This window comes from Pleurodeles waltl, chromosome 8 (genome assembly GCF_031143425.1).
Source record: "Pleurodeles waltl isolate 20211129_DDA chromosome 8, aPleWal1.hap1.20221129, whole genome shotgun sequence".
NCBI classification, from domain to species: domain Eukaryota; kingdom Metazoa; phylum Chordata; class Amphibia; order Caudata; family Salamandridae; genus Pleurodeles; species Pleurodeles waltl.
Window position 1 is genome coordinate 371,952,541 of NC_090447.1, and position 18,799 is coordinate 371,971,339.

At 41.2% G+C, this 18,799-nt stretch overlaps 1 protein-coding gene across 2 annotated transcripts in view; it reads right to left on the minus strand.

Moving 5' to 3' along the window:
• The window catches only part of TNFSF13B (TNF superfamily member 13b), a 302,617-nt gene that overhangs the window by 191,675 nt on the left and 92,143 nt on the right, over nt 1-18,799 (minus strand). For both annotated transcript variants that reach the window (XM_069204248.1, XM_069204247.1), the window contains exon 3: nt 6,423-6,476. In XM_069204248.1, coding sequence (XP_069060349.1) covers nt 6,423-6,476 — 54 coding nt within the window. The remainder of the gene's footprint in view (nt 1-6,422; nt 6,477-18,799) is intronic.

Below are 18,799 nucleotides of genomic sequence, written 5' to 3' on the forward strand. Positions count from 1 at the left end.
TTTTGGCCTATAGCTCAGCCGGCCCCAGTGGGGGCAGAAATGGCCTAAAATAAATTCCCCCCCCCAACCCCCCCGGGAAGCGACCCTTGCCTACGGGGTCGCTCCCCCTGCGTGATATTGGCACAAAAAAAAAAGATCCCCGGTGCGTAGTGGTTTCTGACCCCCTTGGGGGCAGATTGACGTAAAATCGGCTGATCTGCAAACTAGGGGGGCAGAAATGGTCTAAATACAATTTGCCCCTCAGGGGAGCGACCCTTGCCTAATGGGTCGTTCCCCATCTCTAAAAAAACAAACAAACAAAAAATAAAACACACCAACAAAAAATTCCCTGGCGCCTAGAGGTTTCGGCCCCCCCAAGGGGCAGATCGGCCTAAAACAATAGGCCGATCTGCCCCCAGGGGGGGCAGAAATGGCCTAAAATAAATTTGCCCCCGCCCCCCCGGGGAGCAACCCATCTGTAAAACAACAAAAAATCCCCGGTGCCTAGTGGTTTCTGCCCCCCTTGGGGGCAGATCGGCCAAATTAAAATAGGCTGATCTGCCCCCCAAGGGGGCAGAAATGGCCTAAAATAAATTTGCCCCCCAGGGGAATGACCCTTGCCTAAGGGGTCGCTCCCCTTGCGTGAAATTCACGAAAAAAACAAATAACTCCCTGGTGTCTAGTAGTTTCTGTCCCCCTTGGGTGCAGATTGGCCTCATAAAAATAGGCCAATCTGCCCCCAAGGGGGGCAGAAATGGCCTGAATATAATTTGCCCCCTATGGGAGCGACCCTTGCCTACGGGGTCGCTCCCCACCTCTAAAATCAAAATGAAAACAAAAACAAAACAATTTTTTTTTGGATCCCTGGTGCCTAGAGGTTTCTGCCCCCATGGGGGGCAGAAAAGGCCTTAAAAAAAATGCACCCCTGGGAGCGACCCTTGCCCAAGGGGTCTCTCCCTCATGCCAGTTTCGTTTAAAAAATAAATCCCTGGTGTCTACTGGTAGTTTCAAAAGCCGGATTGCTTTACAATCCGGCTTTTGAAACGCAGAGAGAGACTTCAAAGGGAAGGAAATTCCTTTCCTTCCCTTTGAAGTCTCTCTGGCCTCCCCCACGTGATTGGAAGAGAAATGCAAAGCATTTCTCTTCTCGATGGGAGGAGGCCTCTGTGACAATCAGTGCGTGATCACGTGCTGACGTCACAGGGGGGGGTGGGAGGGTCGGGGGTGGAATGGGAAGGTCTTCCCCTTCCATCCCTGCCTTGGGGGGGTGGGGGGGAACCCACAGAGGGAGCGCTAGCACTCCCTCTGGGCTCTGTGCCCAGGACGTAATGGTTACGTCCTGGGCACACGAGCACTGTGCCTCTGGACGTAACCATTACGTCCTGGTAACAGAAGAGGTTTTATATACATATATATATATATATATATATATATATATATATATATATATATATGGCCCGTTAATCCAAACAATCAGTCTAAGCCCTGGAGTAGACACCAGAATTTCTCCAGAAATGTTTAAAACTCCAGCTTCAACTACAATACCGCCATTATGCATTTCAGTCACAGAACCGTCCTTGATCACATAGATGCCTGGCGCCATCATTGTTTCATTTTGTATAGTCTACATAGTATTCAACGTTGAGGAAAGACTTTGCAGATAGTCTCTTTCCTCATTTCTTTGCACAATTTGCAAACAGTACATTCAGGTAATGTCTTCATTCACATTTTAAATAATAAAAAAAAAATGAAAATAAAATGTGAACTACATGTAACTGAGGTTGTCACAATGAGAATTGCAGTTAGAATCAAGAGCACATTCGCTGCTGCAGTTCACAATAGTTAATATCTCAATTATATACTGTGGCAGCAAATTTTGTTCAAATCCATTGTACCCTGAAATTAAATTAAATCCCATAGCACTGCAGTTCCTATAGAAATCTGGATCCAACCCAACCATATACATGTTCAATAATCATAATTAACTAAATTAAGCCCGAGTGGGCAAACGGTCCTTGAACTCACTCTGACATTATTAAATTAATTTCTACAACACAATGTTTCATTTAATGAAATAAATATCATATTTCACATACATTGTCAACATATACTTTTACCACCCCATGATTAAGCCCTCACAAGCTACCAATAACACCTAATTCACTAATCATCATGCCCCCCACTTCAACATTAATGTATACAACACAAAGTCCCATCCCTGCTTTCCTCACCAATGTTTATATCTCTCACTTGGACACTAGGCAATAATCAAACTTAAGGGATTTCAGCATCATGCGTTTGACAAAAAAATGTATAATTCCTCCTCGACATGTAAACCATTTGGTGCCTTAGTATCAAGATTTATTATGTACCTGCTCTCAGCCTGTCTCAACAATCACTTATGATTGCCCCCTTGGATGTCCTTTGGGATTGCATCAATCACAAAATACTTCAGACACCTGACATTTTTGTTGTGGCACTCATTCACTTGCCTAGCCACTGTATACAACCAATCATTGTTTTTGAACGCCCTCAAATTCTGAAGGATCCTCTTGTGGACCTGCAGAGTTGTGCTGCCTATGTAACTCAGCCCACAGTCACACATCAGTACATACACAGCTAACTCTGTATTGCATTTCAATTTATTGGTTTCACTGTAAAAGGTGTTGTGTATTCAACCGCATTTACACCATGCATACACGCCTTAAACTTTTGGCATTTGCGGAGTCCCCTTATGACGTGCTACCAATTTTTCTTCTTCATGATGTCTGAACTGCTTTTGCCAAAGCATCCCTCATCGAATATGCTCTCCGGTATGCAATATAGGGGAAACTAAGGACAGCGGGCATTAAAGTCAGAGAGATAGGACATGTAATTCCCCTCAAATTGAGTCCCAGTACTTTCTTAAGATGGTCCTTAATTGGCTGTCTTGCTTGCTATATGTTGTTATCTTCTATAAGAGTAAGGATTCCCTGCTTTTCTGTTCCACTATTGTTACTTTTACTGTTTTTTGGAGAGATTCTCTTGTGCGGCCATGGTGCACAAATCTATCCACTGTCTCACCCCTATAGACCTCCCAATCTTCTGTACAGCTTCAATTTCTTCCTAGTCTGAGCATCTCCCCATATTGGATGCTAGATTTCAGATGACTAGCGTGGAAACTACCAGAATGTAGATTGGAATTCCCAGCAGTTTTCTTCCTAAACAATCTGGTTTCCAATTTGTCATTATGAACAAACTCCTGCATGTCTAAAAACTCTATCTTTATTGCACTGCTATAACCTATGAAGTACACGTTTAGATTATTCTGGTTGATTGCCTCTGTGAAGAACTCAGCTGTTTGACGTGTGCCCCTCCATATAACTAATAGGTCATCAATGAAGCGCAACCAACAAATGACATGTTCATCCCACATAGCACCATGGCATTTGCCATCACCTGATCCTCCCACAAACCAATTAGCAAACAAGCATAGCTGGGGGAAGAGCAGGTGCCCATTACCATACCATATACCAGTCTGAAAATGTATGTGTTAAATAGAAAGGCTGCTGAATCCCAAGGTGGCTGCCAACACTTCCAGCCAATCAGGTCTCAATTTCTCAATAACTACTAAATGGATTTACACCAAAACAAAAAAGGATTTCCTCCTGGACCAAGACCTACCTTTCTGCCAAATTTGGTGTAAGTGCTTCAAATAGTTTCTGCGCTATTGCTGTTCAAATTGCCATGGAAAAATGAATAGGGAAAAAGTGTTTTGGGACCCCCCCTTTTTCTCTGCCACGCCCCTCCTGCAGCCCTGGGAATCACCACCTCCCCCGGGCTTTCTTCCCCCGTGGCGAACTCCACTAGGTAATATATATATATATATATATATATATATATATATATATATATATGTTATTATGTCCTGCCCATAATGGAGCATTCTTGGAGTGCTAAAACTTAATCAGTCCTGCATTCCTCCATTCATATTGCAGATCAGCAAAACATTGTTAAACGTGTAAACATTGTTACTCATGATGTACTGCGTCCATGTTGATATTGCCCTCAATGTTATAACATTAGGCAATTATAGCACATTCTTTAAAATCATCATAGATGATGCGTGCATTCATATACTGAGGTTTGCCCTCTTGGCTTAGTGCCCAACTAACTAATAATCATAATTTAAAATAAACATAAACATAGCCATGATGTTGTGTACCACAATTTGTTTTGCCCTTATTCTAATATAATTGAATAACTTCAACACATAGCGCATTGTAATCATCACTATTGATGGATGCATTGGTGAATAAAATATCCACATTTAGGCTCAGTGCCTCACTGAATGGGAAAATACTTCCAAAAAGAAATTAAAGTTTCACCATATTTGCCTCATATGCTGAATGATATAAAGGGTTCATAAAGGGTTTGTACAAGCACCCTCAGATTAATAAACTGACTGAAGTTATTAATGCTCCGCAACAAAATCACAAGGAACCACAAAATCTTAGTTACAGTAAAACATTTAAAACAATTGGTCATGCTTGTATCAGTAGGTCTGGCTTTACTGTGAGGTCACTTGAAACAGTATTTGTTCATGTCTGTCTTTGCATATACTATCTTATTAGAAAAATAAAAAACAACAGTACAATTAATACAGGGAAAAACATCAAGAAATAAACATAGGTGGAAAGTTAATGGGAAAGACACAAAGTTAAAAAAGGATTGATTTTAGGAAAAGCGTGCATATATGACCTAAATATGTTAAGGTGGGATGATTCACAATGCTATTGAACTGTAAAATAGTTTCTCATTTATTGCAATTAAACCGCTTTGTACAAGGGTGAGTAATACAACAAACAGCCTATAACCAGTGGACCAAAATGTATTCTACATATATTTTAAATAATTGATAATATGTCGTGTAGACAACTGTGCTGTCAAGCCAGTCCTGCAAAGTGCTAATCCGCAATACCACTAATAACTCACAGTGGACGAGGTATTGACTTATTTGTGCCACTACTTCCTCAGTAGCCTCTCCCAGCCCTAAGCAAATCAATTTAATTAGAGAAGCAACAGTGGTTATTAAGGCACTGTCAGCCAAGTATCCTGCACTATCCTAAAATATTAGTAATTCGTAAATGCCGGAGTCCTTCGGCTGAGAAATTACAAATGTCTTTAAAGCCTAACTCTCAGTTCATAATGTACGAAATACCTTGCTAGTTATTAATGAATTGGCTGTAACACAGTAATATTGTGATGTTAAAATGACTGAACTTACAATCACCTGGTGGAAATTCAGTTCTACTCATTCCCACTGCAACCAATTGGTTTGCTCACATTGTACTTTTTATTGTCCATTGTAAAAACTTCTGTTGAAAACAACAGATATCGGCCCAGATTTAAGAGGGCTTAGCGCCTCCTTGCGCCACATTAGCATAATTTTCTTTACACTAATGTTGCTGAATAAGGCCAAAATTGCAGCTCCAGATTTACAAAGTGGCGCAATAGATGCATTGCATAACTTTGTAACCCCTTTGTGCCACATTATGCCTGCGCCAGGCATAATGTATGCAAGGGGGGCTTTCCCAGATTAGGGGGCTGACAAAATGGAACAAAGATATCTAAAAGATTTCTTTGTGCCATTATTTGCGGTATTTTTAACACCTGCTCAGAGCAGGCATTAAAAGGGGGCACATCATTATTTGTAATGGACCCCTATGTACTGTACAGGGGAAATAGCGTAAAAAATGGCACTATTTTCCCCTACCCTGCTCGATGGTGCACCATAATTTTAATATGGCACACCCATGGTGGCAGTAGGGGAGCGCTAAGGGGCACAAGAAAAGTGCACTGCACCCAGTGCAGCGCCACTTTTCTTAAATCTGCCCCATCGTTTTGCTCAAGGTGTCTCCTCAACAAAGCAAACGGATTGCAAATAGATAATTACTATATCATTTCATGATAATTATACAAAACTGTTCGTAATCAATTGTATCGAACAGAAATCGCTAATTCCTAATAGAGATGGTAGTGAATTAGAGAGCAACCTCAGGGTACAGCTTCAGTATACTAAGGACAAGAAGGTTTCTTTAAATGAGAAATGGCACATTCCCTTAATACTCAACTTAGAAACCCTTAGATTTCACAGAGGACATCTATTTGTGCATAGGAATGGTAAATGTTTTGTAACTCTTTGATGGAAATTGCAACATAATCACCGAATATGCATGCATGGTAATATTTACAAATTTAAAGGGATTCAGCGTTTTTGGAGTTTCCTTATGATGATGATGATGATGATTATTATTATTATTATTATTATGATAAACTCAACTCTTTCTGTTATACTTTTAAAAAAAAATCTTTATTCACCTATTAAAAAATACATGAAAATATTACTAGCCAATTAGCCTTGCAATACATGTAACAAAATGAATGATAGTAATTTGTTTTACCTTTTTGTTGAACGCTTCTTTTGTCAGCTATCAGTTGCAAACAAGCATGCATCACTGAAAGGAAAAAGTCAACATTTTGCTACCAGAGATTGAGAGGAAACATTAAACAACCCACAAGCCGCAATTAGGACACTTTCACAGTTATAAAAATTCACAATATTACAAAGCTTTGAATCATTTTGTCTGTGGAATTATTTTTTTTCTGCGAATCTCCTCAGACGAAGAAATTAGGCTGTATTGGTAACGGACATATACATGTACATTCAACTCTTCATATGAAAACACTCAGAGGGTCAACAGTAAAACCAATCATGTGTGAGGAACTCATTGTCAGAGCTTCTGCTGATTTTACGTGACCAGTCTATGACTTCTTCATGAAGTTTGTTTGTCTACTCATTTGCCTAGCGGTTCTTCGTTACATTGTGTTCATTTGTTACATATCTATCATTTCTATCAGATTCAGACGAGTGTTGTGTATAAATACTCAGATGTCACATGCAAACGCTTGTCACATTAAACATTTACATGTTTTTTTTCTCAACAATATAATCGTAACTTTAATGTGGGAAACTTGTGTCACATACGAGTTGTTCCGCAAAGGATATATGTATATAAGGTCTTTGGACAAAAAACAGCCAAGGGAATACTAAGGAAGACTTACTGACTAGAGAGATGGAAAATAGATGGTAGTCATTAACATGGCCAGAAAATTATTATTAGTTATCACGATACATGACTAGTGACTGGAAAAGAGGTTTAACAATTGCAACATGTTATTTGGCCTGTGGCTTCAGTTCTCAACTAATGAAAGATAATTAGGAGCATGAAAAAGTGGATTAGTATTTGGGGTAGGCAGTAGCCCACTTCAAAGTATAATAACACTATTGAGTCATAGTGAACCCCATGCATCACTAAATTATCCTGAGCTCAACCCCTTGGTAACTTTGGCACAGGCACAGAACAGACAGCCTTAACTTTGGGAAATGTGTAAAGTATTTATGCAGTATGAAAACAGTAGTAAAGGCAATACACCAAAATGTAGAAATCCCAAATTTAATGAGAAAAGAGTACATTTTTTATTTATGCAGTATGAAAACAGTAGTAAAGGCAATACACCAAAATGTAGAAATCCCAAATTTAATGAGAAAAGAGTACATTTCAATGAACAATATGACACCAAAAATGTCAAAGATCCAAAAAGGGAAAACAGAGATATGAGTTTTTACAGTTTTAAACTAAAATAGTGTCAAAAAGCTCTATGTGCCAAAGATAGTCCACAGTCACTGCAAACCAGGACCAAGGTGCACGCTGAGGCAGACCGTGACATATCCCGAGATTGGACAGACCACGCGGGACAGCCCGGTCAAGGAATTTACCTTTAGATTGAGGGTCTGATTACGACCTTGGCAGATGGGAAACTCTGTTACAAACATGACAGATATCCCACCCGCCATATTACAAGTTTCAGTATATCCTATGGAACTTGTAAAACGGCAGGTGGGATATCTGTCACGTTTTTGATGGAAGTCAGAATCTCTCAGTGGAGTAAAGCAGCAGGCTGCTTCCGAAAAGTGTTCCATGTGGTTAGGTTACCTTCTGATTGAGGATCAGCTCAACAGATTTGTTGCAGCATAGAATGTGCAAGTGGGACAAACATGTTTCTTCAGCACAGCAAAGTCACGCTTTTCCCTGATTATCTCTGGTCCAATAACTTTGTAGAGGTAAGCCACATTTTCTACCAATCTTCACCTAAGGTTCCCAGGATCTGTGGTTGCTCTTGGGACATCACTGCTTGGGTCATCAAAGTCCTTGTGCAGGGTTGTGACTGGACATCTAGCCAACCAAGAAAAAGCGGCCCTGCACCTTGTTATATCTTTTTAATTACAAAGGAGGTGAACCTGTTGACACTCAGATGCTGCATCTTCATCCTGGGTACATGGGGGAACAGGTCCAACCCATCAGAGCTCCTCTCAGGTTACAGCAAGCAGGGTTCAGTCCTCTCTTGATATTCTGCAGGTCCAGAAAGTGTTTTCATGGGGTTGTCTTGGGGAGTCACATATATCGTTGGCACTGGCTAGTGGGTCGCGTTTCCTCCTGGCTCCTCTCTAACCAATGGGAAGGGGCAGCCCTACCAATATTTTTAGCAGGTCCTGTTTGTCTTTCCACAACCATCCCCACAGTGCACCTTACTCTTAAGATCACAGACATCCCACAGTGCACCTTAATCATAAAATCCAAGATGGGGAATCTCTTTCTCCCTTGTACCTGACCTGTGCGTTCGTTTGCCCAGAGGTATGTCCATGGAAAGAAATAGCCCCCTCCTTTGTGGTCTCTCAAAACCAGTTCTGGGGCTAGCTTCCTTACCACCGAGTTTGAAGTCAGCCCAGTTGGTGGAACAAAGGTTTGCAGTCCTCAGGTCTCCCTTCACAATTACTTGTGAATGGACAAGCTCTTTACCTATTAATGGAGTTCCTGGGTCCACCCTAACTACTCTTCCTGCAAGGGGAAGACCATCATCAACCAATACCCAGGATATTGTTTATGCTCTGGGAGCAAATCTTGTTAAAGTCTGGTAGACCAGCTGTCAGTTGGCTAATGCTAGTTAGCCTACTAGAGGGTTAGGCAGGTAAAAGTTAAATTCCTAAAAGTTGTTCCCTAAATATCTGTTAATGTGATTTTTTAATTACATTTTATTTCTTAATACATATTTAAAAAAGTCTTTGCGTATCTTTTGTAGCTGTTTCCTGACAGATTAAAGTTTATAATCCATACTTTGATATTTTCCACAATTCAGCTATAGCCCAGCAAGTGAAAATAGCTTTTGGGGGCTAATCACTGGTGTACCATCCTAACTTTAATTTTGCACATATTCCACTTTTGAATATCAGGTTCCTTACCTTGTGGGCATATGGTGACTTAATAATATTTAAAAACAAGGTTTCCCACCTGTTAAAATGCATATTTTGACAGGCCCACTGCGTGGATGCACAGTGTGTGAAAGGTCCAGGAAATATTCTCAGGAGGGTGCCTTGGGTAGCCACAGGTTGCTTAGAATTTCCAGGCCATGGGTGCATTTTCTACAACATATACTAGGGTTTGTAGGCAAGTTAAACATGTCAATCAGGGATAACAAGGTTTAAAGGGGAAGCACAGGCACTTTACTCTTGTTTAGCAAAGGTAAAAGTACCTATAGTTCTGAGTCCAGCAAAAAATAGAGTCTAGAAAAATGTAAGAAATCTAGAGTTATTATTCAGAAAAGGTGGATTTGCTACAGGGAGCTTAACCACTGAGTTCCTCTCTCTTTATGTGGAGCACCTCACTAATATTAGATGTGAAGTTATTTATTTATAACTTTAGAAATATCAGGGGATGAAAATAAAATCAATCAATTGTATACATTGTGCAGAGGAATTTGCCTTAGAAAGATAATAATAATAATAATAATACATTATTAGAATAGTGCCTCATACTACATTCTTGATGTTTCTAAGCACTGTAGACAACAGGTGTTATTGTCACCCATTTCAGTGATACTCAATATAAAATCCAACAGTAGATATGTGTCTACCCATACAAAACATATGTGATATTCATATGAAATTCAAAGTACCCTCCTGGTTTAAAAGCTGAATAAAACTAGACATTAAAGGTTTCATTTAGAGATGGACGGTATGTGAGCATTAATCAAAAAATTACAGATGCCGTGTCCATCCATTTCTTAGTTCCTCACTTACTTTAATGTGGGAGAACTAATGTTTTCCTTATGCCAGAGCCTAAGGGCCTCATTATGAGTGCCCTAGTGCGGAGGCAGAGATGAATTTGTTAATTCTGCACCCCAGAGCCATCAAGCCAGGGACTCATTCACTCCGGAAGTGCAGAATCAAAGAGATGCATGAGGTGAACCCTGAGAATCCCTGAATAAATGTGGAATTAGGAGGAGAATCAGTAATTGAAAATCTTATCTCTCTTGCACTCAATTGTTTTCCCCCATTTATCAGCCAAAATCTCCAAGGGGAAATAATAGGTCTGTGGGTATCTACAGGCTTTATCATTCCTTATGGGCAGGAACACTCATAATGAGGTCCAACTGTGGCTTTCTATTTGGTAATACTAATGCAGTCGACCAGATGCACACCATGGAGCCCCTGAGAGGAAACAATCCAATATCAGCAATGAATACGTTGAGAGAAAACTTGAAGTATGTTAGGGACATTGATTTTTCATTTTACAAAACAAATAATCTTTAACACTTTGTTTTATAAAATGTAAAAAAAAATGCTAGCTGGTTCGCCATGCCTCTTTTGCATTGCAGGCCAACAGCAAAAAAAGAGGCAATGCTGGAATATTGCAGATGGCTTACCATGGAGAAAAGAGATGTGGGGCATCTGCCATCCTAGAAACAGGGCATCCTGCCAGCTGTGCTCTAAATGAGACCCCATGAAAAGAGTGAGAATGGTGATTTAAATACCAGATACTCTGTTTTGAATAACTCCCAGCTGATTGTGTGAAATGAACACAGGGTATTCCTGATCTCTCAAGTTGATCTGGATGGGAGAGAGAAGTAATTTTGTAAATTCTTTTAAATTTAAAAACTCTTCTTTTGAAACAAGAGAAAGAGGTGATCTTCTTAGTAGGCATTTTTAAGGTTTGTGGGATGAATATCATATGGCTCTTTAATTAAGACACAACATTTGATCTAGCTTCATTAATGGACTGGTGAGTGTTGAAAGCCACAGAGTCATCTTATATTATTGGAACACAAATGCAGTGACTGATTAGTTCACAAGCATAACTGTGGGAGCACTATGACTGTCTACAATCTGATATGGAAATAAGAATAAGGTCTGGTGTATTTCTCTGATGACAGGGAGAATCAGTGGAAGAAGGCATCATTCAAATTTCCTCCCACTCTCTTATTTAGGTGAGAAGAGCCCTCATGATTTGATTCCAAGCCGTGCAAAAAAGAAATGAGAAGTCCACAGTAGCTATAGCTGTTTGTGGGCTTGTAAGTAAGGCCAGTGATCCTGGAAAGGAGCACTGTAAAAGAAAACATTATTGCTCCTTCAAAAACTGGATAACAACACAAAAAACGCAATATAAAGATGAGAGCTGGGAAACCACGCGCCATTGAATCCACAAAAGCAGTAATGTTAAAGTGTGAAAAGTGGTCATGAAAGGATGTCAGGTGCATTCGCAGAATTATAACAATTAGCAAATATGCTTTCCTTAATATGATGGAGCAGACGTTACACCTATAGTGAATCATGTAAACCTACCTAAGAATAACGAGTTGCAATTACTTTTCTTGTGTTTCTTTCTTTGGTTCTAGAATCCATTTAAGTTTTTGAGTGCAAGATATTCATCTTTTCTTCTTGTCACCCTTGATTTCTCTCTTTTTGCAGACCTAATATATGACTGCATTAGGACTCTGTGCAAGGTGACGATTTATTGAGTGCCATGGTACATTTGCACTGCCCCCAACACATTACAGTTAAAATTGGTTTCATCAATTATGTGGTTCAACCTTCCTGGATGGCCATAGTAAATGGCACAAAAATTGCACCAATTGGTGTCAGGAGTTTATTGCCATATATAGGCTGCAATACGTATTTACAACACACACAAATATATCAAAGATATATGGCTGCCGGGGAACAACTGTGGTTTAGCTGGTCTGCAGTTTCATAGTCCTGCAGTGACACACTTGTCATGTACGAAAAACTGTTCTATATATCAACATGCCACTCCTAACATGTGCATTATAGGTCCACATGGTTTAGTGTCTAATGTATGAAGAAGTGTCCAGTACATATTTAAAATTGGTGCCCATAGGTCCAAAAGCTGTCTTCATAGAGTAAGTGTGGGTTGCATTCTTCAAGAACAGGTCTAGGTATAATTAAATGCATCAATTTATATATCCACTTGGAAATATGCTTTGAAAATGATTCTAAGTTTTTTTCCATTTGGTTGTCAACATTTAATTTAATTGTGGCATTGGAGTCTGCTAACTTCAATAGAAAAGTCACAATATAAAAATATACACTATGCTATCTGAGCCCAAACTGGCTAAGAACCAGTGTTGCTACTCACCTTGCCTCTAGAGGCTTAATATTAATTCCTGGCCTAAGCTAATAACCCTGGCCTCTGTACCTAGGACAGCAGAGGTGTTGTCAACAAGTGGCGACTTACAAGTGAATAGCCAAATGGAAGAGACAGAAAGAAGTGAAATCCAACAAGGGAAACCTTAACACTACCCCTTATGACTTGGAGATGCCAAGCTGGGGTCCCATTCATTCGTAAAGGTATCCTAAACCTCCAGGCTTCAAAGTCATCAAAAGGTAAAACCAGCTTTAACACTAACAGAGGTTATCAGGCCTCATCCAAACAAGTAAATGGTTTAGCGACAGTAAGAGACTCTCCTGATTAAAGAAGGATTCAGATATCCAAGGTTTAGGGTTTCTATGAAGCTTTACAGTTAAGCAAACGGATAGCACTGTAAAAGGGGCAGAAACAAGTAGGGCAAAAAAAGCCAAGACTGGCTGAAAGGCATAAATTTGCCCATCATCAGCTATGATCTATAGTCATGTTTGTGCTGGCATCATTGGGCCATTTATTGTCATCAGATGTCTTTTGTTTTCTTTACCAAACATAAATCTTGGCTTACAATAGATCTGTGTTGATCATATTCATGGGATTGTGACAGCTGACATAGAGTTTAAAGCAGTTGAATTTATTTCTTTGGTGGATATGTGGTTAGTTACCATCTCTGGCCTTCCATGGCTAGGAGTTGTATTTGTTTAGCAAACAATCCACCTTTAAATTAGGCCAAACTAGTGATACTAGTGGTTGTTTTTGGTAGTGTAGTAGAGGCAGTGGGTAAGCCCCATTTAGCTATTTCATTTTTCAAGTGTCATTCATGTTGCTGAACAACCCACACCTTAGTGATTCAACTTGTGATGTGTCAGTCATTAAATATGGATTTCTGTCTTCATACAGCTTCAGACACGCTTAGCCAATGAATTGTGTGAATCTGCATATGGAATAAGAATGTCAATGCAAAGGCGTTCAGATTTTCATGTGACGGGGCCACCTGTACACAAACTCTTCAAAGTGGTGTTTTGCTGTGAGAGTGGGTGGTGAGGATTTAGAAACTGCCATGGTCCAGTACAGTTGGGACGTCTTTTGAAGAATCAGCAGCATCTGTTACACTCACACACAACTTTAGGCTAGAAGGAGGACTGGATGAGATCAAGAAGGGAAGACAGGGCTCGGCCAGTTGGTTGAGTAGCGCTGAGTTTGGTACACAACCTGGTTCACATGCCTGTCCCTGGTTTGTAATTCAACCATCAGCATCCCCAGCTTCTCTAACAGCCCGACCCTCACCACCTGTAGTTTGATAGGAGATAATGCTTGGCTTGCAGTTTCTTTGATGCTCAGAGTAGGTACATGGTTGTAAATTTACAATTTGAAACTCATAAAACTCTATTTAAAATGTAGAAAGGCAAACCTACAAGTACTAAAGTGCCAAGTCAAAAAAAACAAGCACTAGCAAAAACAAATGATCTGCCTTTTTTCAACTTAAAGTGCATTAATTACAGATTTTGAATGTGTAACTCAGTGAATTGGTGAACGAGTGAGTGTGAGCATGAGTGAAAGGATATATGGATGGATGAGTGAATACATGGATAAATGAATGTGTCAATTGTTAAGTGCATGGATGACTGAATGAAAATAAGATTCAGTGTATAGATGAAAAGATGAGTGATTGAATACATGGCCAAAGGAGTGCATGGGCGTTTTGTCAGGTGAATAATATTTGGATAACAGGCTGATAGATGAGTGGGAGTGTATGAGTATGACTAGACAAAAGTGTGAAATGAATAAGTGACCTGATAGGTGAATAGATAAGATGATCAGTTAATGCTTGGCTGGTGGAGGGCAGATGCCGCAGCATTACTGGGGCACACGTCCATTCTCTCCTCCAGCCAATGTTGCTCACCCAATCTCTGTGTAATCTTTCCCCCTTCATTCATTTAAGCACTCAGTTACTCACCCATTCCTTCATCCACGCACTTACTCATGTATCCATTAATTAATTCAGAAGTTGTTTCATTCTGACATATTCACACCTACACACAAAACGTATCAATTAATAAAGAACAACTTTCAAATATAAAAAAGCCAGATCAATGGACTTGCTTATGAAGATGGTGACTATCACATCAGATCACTCCCTTTGTGTTCTTCAAGTTTATTTAACATGCATGCACCTGAAACCTGTCTGACCAAATTTATTTCACAATCGTGTGGTGGTCTGCAACTAGGGAAAGATCTTCCCTTTTCAGCAAGGTGCATGAATTTTGTGTCTTTTGTAAACTTGAATAACTCATGGTGACATTAAAAATCATGCTGAAAAAACGTATTGGAATGCAAATACAACAGAAACAACAAACAACCTTGGGTTCAGGGTTTTCACCTGTAAATAAAAATAAGTGAGGAGACAGAGAATTACTTCCTTCAAGCACAAAAGATAAATAGGGTAATATTAGAATTAAATAATGTTATTAAACCGATATTCATACAAAAACAATTAGGAACCGGCATTTAATTATCACAAAATTAATCGCAAGAGATTGGGTAGGAAGGGTGTTTTTAGGGTTTAGGGGTGGGTAAGGGTATTACATGATAGGGATGGGCAAGGGTATAAGGTGGTAAGGATATGTTTAGGGTTTAGGGGTGGGCAATGGTATAGGGTGGTAAGGGTATTCTTAGGACTTAGGGGTTACAGGCACATGATGGGTAGGGTATTTTTAGGGTTTAGGAGTGGTCAAGAGTATACGGTTGCAAGGGTGTTTTATGGTTTAGGCCTGGGTAGGAGCATTGGGTGGTAAGTGTGTGTTTAGGATTTATGGGTGGTTAAGGGTGTAGGGTGTTAAGGGTGCTTTTAAGGTTTATGGGTGGGTAGGAGTATTTGGTAGTAAGGGTGTTGTTAGGGTTTGGGAGGGTAGGTTTGTTGGGTGTTTATGGTGATTTTAAGGTTTGGGGTAGCAGAGGGTATTGGATGGTAAGGGTATTTATGGAAATGTATATGTATGTACATATACACACACACACATATCTATATATATTTTGCCTACTGGGAGTCACCACTAGGTAGTTATAGTTAGGACCTAGTTTCCATAGGTAAAGTTTCTTTTTGTTTTGCTAAAAACATTGGCACCATTTGAGGAATCTCCACCAAATTTTCAAAACTAGTGTGCTATTTAGTTCAGCTGCTGTCAGGAAAGCTTCAGGGTGATTCGTCAAGTGTGGGCAGAGAATAAGGAGGGTCCCAAAATATGTTTTCACCATGCAATTTCACATAAGATTTTGAACATGACTACAGCCTGAAGCACTGAATAGAATTACACCAAACTTGGCAGAAAGCTAGATCTTGGTCAAGAAAGAGTGTTTGTTGTAATTTGGTTTAAATCTGTTCAGTAGTTTTGGAGTTATAAAAGAAAACAAATAGGTGTATCTGGAGAAGCGGAGGGTCCGCGGATCTGACAGATCTGAAACTGAGATCAGATTGGCTGCCACACTTCAACCAGTAAGTGGTGGCAGCCATCTTTGGACCTGGACTCAGCTGCGTCCTCAGAAAAAATGCAAAAAAACAAAACAAAAAGGGAGCAGGGTAGGGTGGGGTCCAACAGGGACACCACAAGGGGCCAAAACCATTTTTATTTTTTATTTTGCTGCAACTTCACAGAGGATCCACAGACCTGAGACAACTTTAAAAAAAAAAAACGTAGTTATCCATGCTTGTTTTTTTGGCCCACTGGGTAGGCACGGTCCTGGGGGGAATTCATAATGTTATTAAGGGAGTACATGTGCACTCCTCCCAAGGCACATTTTAGCCCTGGTGACACCATCCCTTGGGGTCTGGACAATATTGGTAAGGAGAGGGGGACCTTGAGGCTCCCTGCCTTGGCTGATTGACCCTGGGAACCCCATCCCCCAGGGTCTAACCTTATTATAAACTGAGAAGGGGCAACCAGCTCCCCTCACAGGCCGATTTCAGCCTTGTGTAACCAGGCTTGGCTAAAGTTGAAAAAAGGGACACGCAGACCCCCTCTCCGTGCTGATTTCAGCCCCGGGAAGCCATTCCTCATTGTCCAATTGGATTAGGAATGGGGATGGGGGTGCATTGGCACCCTTCCCCAAGTCAATATAGGCCCCAGGGACCCCATACCTAGGGGGGCAGGCTGCAAGATGAAAAGGCACCCCAAAGCCCCCTTTTCTCAACTGTTAATGGCCCTTGGGACTCCGTTCCGTCAGCCAGCTCCTGCTATGTCCCAATTTCATTTTCCCTGCTCCCACTCAATTAATTAGTATTTATATTTGTATAGAGCATCACTGTCACCCCAAGGGGTAGCTGGGTGCTGTGGGTGCGATGTCTCTGTTGAAGAGCCAGGTCTTGAGTTTCTTCCTGAAATCCACCAGGGAGGGTGCTGTTTGAAGATGGAGGGGTAGCTCATTTCAGTCTTTGATGGCAATGTAGGAGAAGGAGCGACCTCAGCTGGGGATGCCACAGATGTGGGGGGTGTGCATGGGCTAGTGAGAAAAAGTGCAGGTGTCTTGCAGGTAGGTGGAAGTTCATTCAATGATGAATGTAGGCCGGTCCTTGATCTTGTAGTGCTTTGTAGTCCTGTATGAGGATCTCAAACTGGCATATTTTCTGGATGAGGAGCCAGTGGAGTTTTCTGAGGTGGGGGTGATGTGGGTCTCTTTGGGGAGGTCCAGGATGAGTCTGGCTGCAGCATTCTATATGATCTGCAGCTTTTTGAGGAGCTGGGTGGAGATGCCAGTGCATGAGTGTTGCCATGGTCAAGGTGGCCGGTGACAAGGGCCTGAGTGACATTCTTTCTGGAGTTAAGTGTGATTCATCTGAAGATTATGTGGAAAGTGAGAAGGGTGTGGGAGCAGGAGGAGAAGACTGCATTGTCATTTCATAGTCAGTTCACTGTCGAGGATGATGCCTAGGTTGTGTGCATGGTCCATGGGTGTGGGTGTATGTCCAGGTTCTGGTGGCCACCAGCTTTGGTTCCATATGGAGGTGCTCTTCCTCATGATCAGAACTTCTGTCTTGTTGGGGATGAGTCAAAGCAGTTGTCTCTCAACCAGTTGGCTACATTGGATATGGCATTGTCGAAGTTGATTGTGGGGGTGGAGGGATCTTCAGTAAGTGAGGTGATGAACTGAGTGTCCTCTGCGTAGGAAATTATGTTAAGGATGTGGGATCTGACATTGTCTGTGAGGGGGTCACATAAGTGTTAAATAAGGTGGGGCTGAGGGATGATCCTTGGGGTATGCCGCATAAAATATCTTTGTGTTCAGAAGTGATAGGAAGCAGCCGAATGCTCTGTGTGTGTCCCGTGAGGAAGGAGGCAATCCACTTGTGGTTATTTTGATGAATGCAGATGTTGTAGAGTCTGTTGATGAGGGTGTGGTGGGAAACAGTGTTGATAGCAGCAGAGAGGTTGAGGAGGATCCAGCCCACCACCTCCCTACAGTCGAGGAGGGTTCTGATGTCATCTGTGGCAGCGGCCAGGGTGGTCGCAGTGCTGTTGTTGGCACAGAATTCTGATTGGGAGGCGTCAAGTAGGTGATTTTGTTCCAGGTATTCAGTAAGAAGTTTGTTCATGGCCTTCTCGAGTACTTTGGCTGGGTTGGGGAGCAGTGAGATGGGTCGATCATTTTTTAGTTTGCTGGGTTGGCGGAGGGTTACTTTAGGAGCACTCTGACCCATGCATATTTCCAGCTGTCTGGAAAGGCTGCTGTGGTGATGGAGGTGTTGATGATGCTGGTGAGTTATGTGTTGATAGGGTCAGTTCCTAGATTGAAAAAAAGTGGGGGCAGAGGTTCATGGGGACCCTGAGAAAATGGATGACATGATAGCTTTGGTGGTCTGAGAGGTGAATGAGGAACAAGTGGTGATCAATTGGCTGGTGTGTGCTTGTTGGTTGAGGTTGCTTAGGTTGAAAGCTAGGGGTTGGGGTTGAAGTTGTTGTAGATGGTGGCAATCTAGTTGTGGAAGTAGTCTGAGAGGATATTGCTAATTTCTTGAGAGGGATGGACGTTGATCTCCTTGACTGGTGGGTTGGAGAATTCCTAGACTACCTTAAAGAGTTTCTTTGTGTGGCTGGCTGCTGTGTCAATGCAGAATGTGATGGCTGTTCTCTTGGCTTCCTTGACTTGCCGGTGTTACTTGCTGAGGGCTACTTTGTAAGTGGTTCCATCACAGGAGTTCCTTGTGGCGTGCCATTGTTTCTCGAGTTGGTAACAGTTGTGTTTGATGATTCTGAGCTCTCGGGTGTACCTGATGGCTTCTTTTAAGG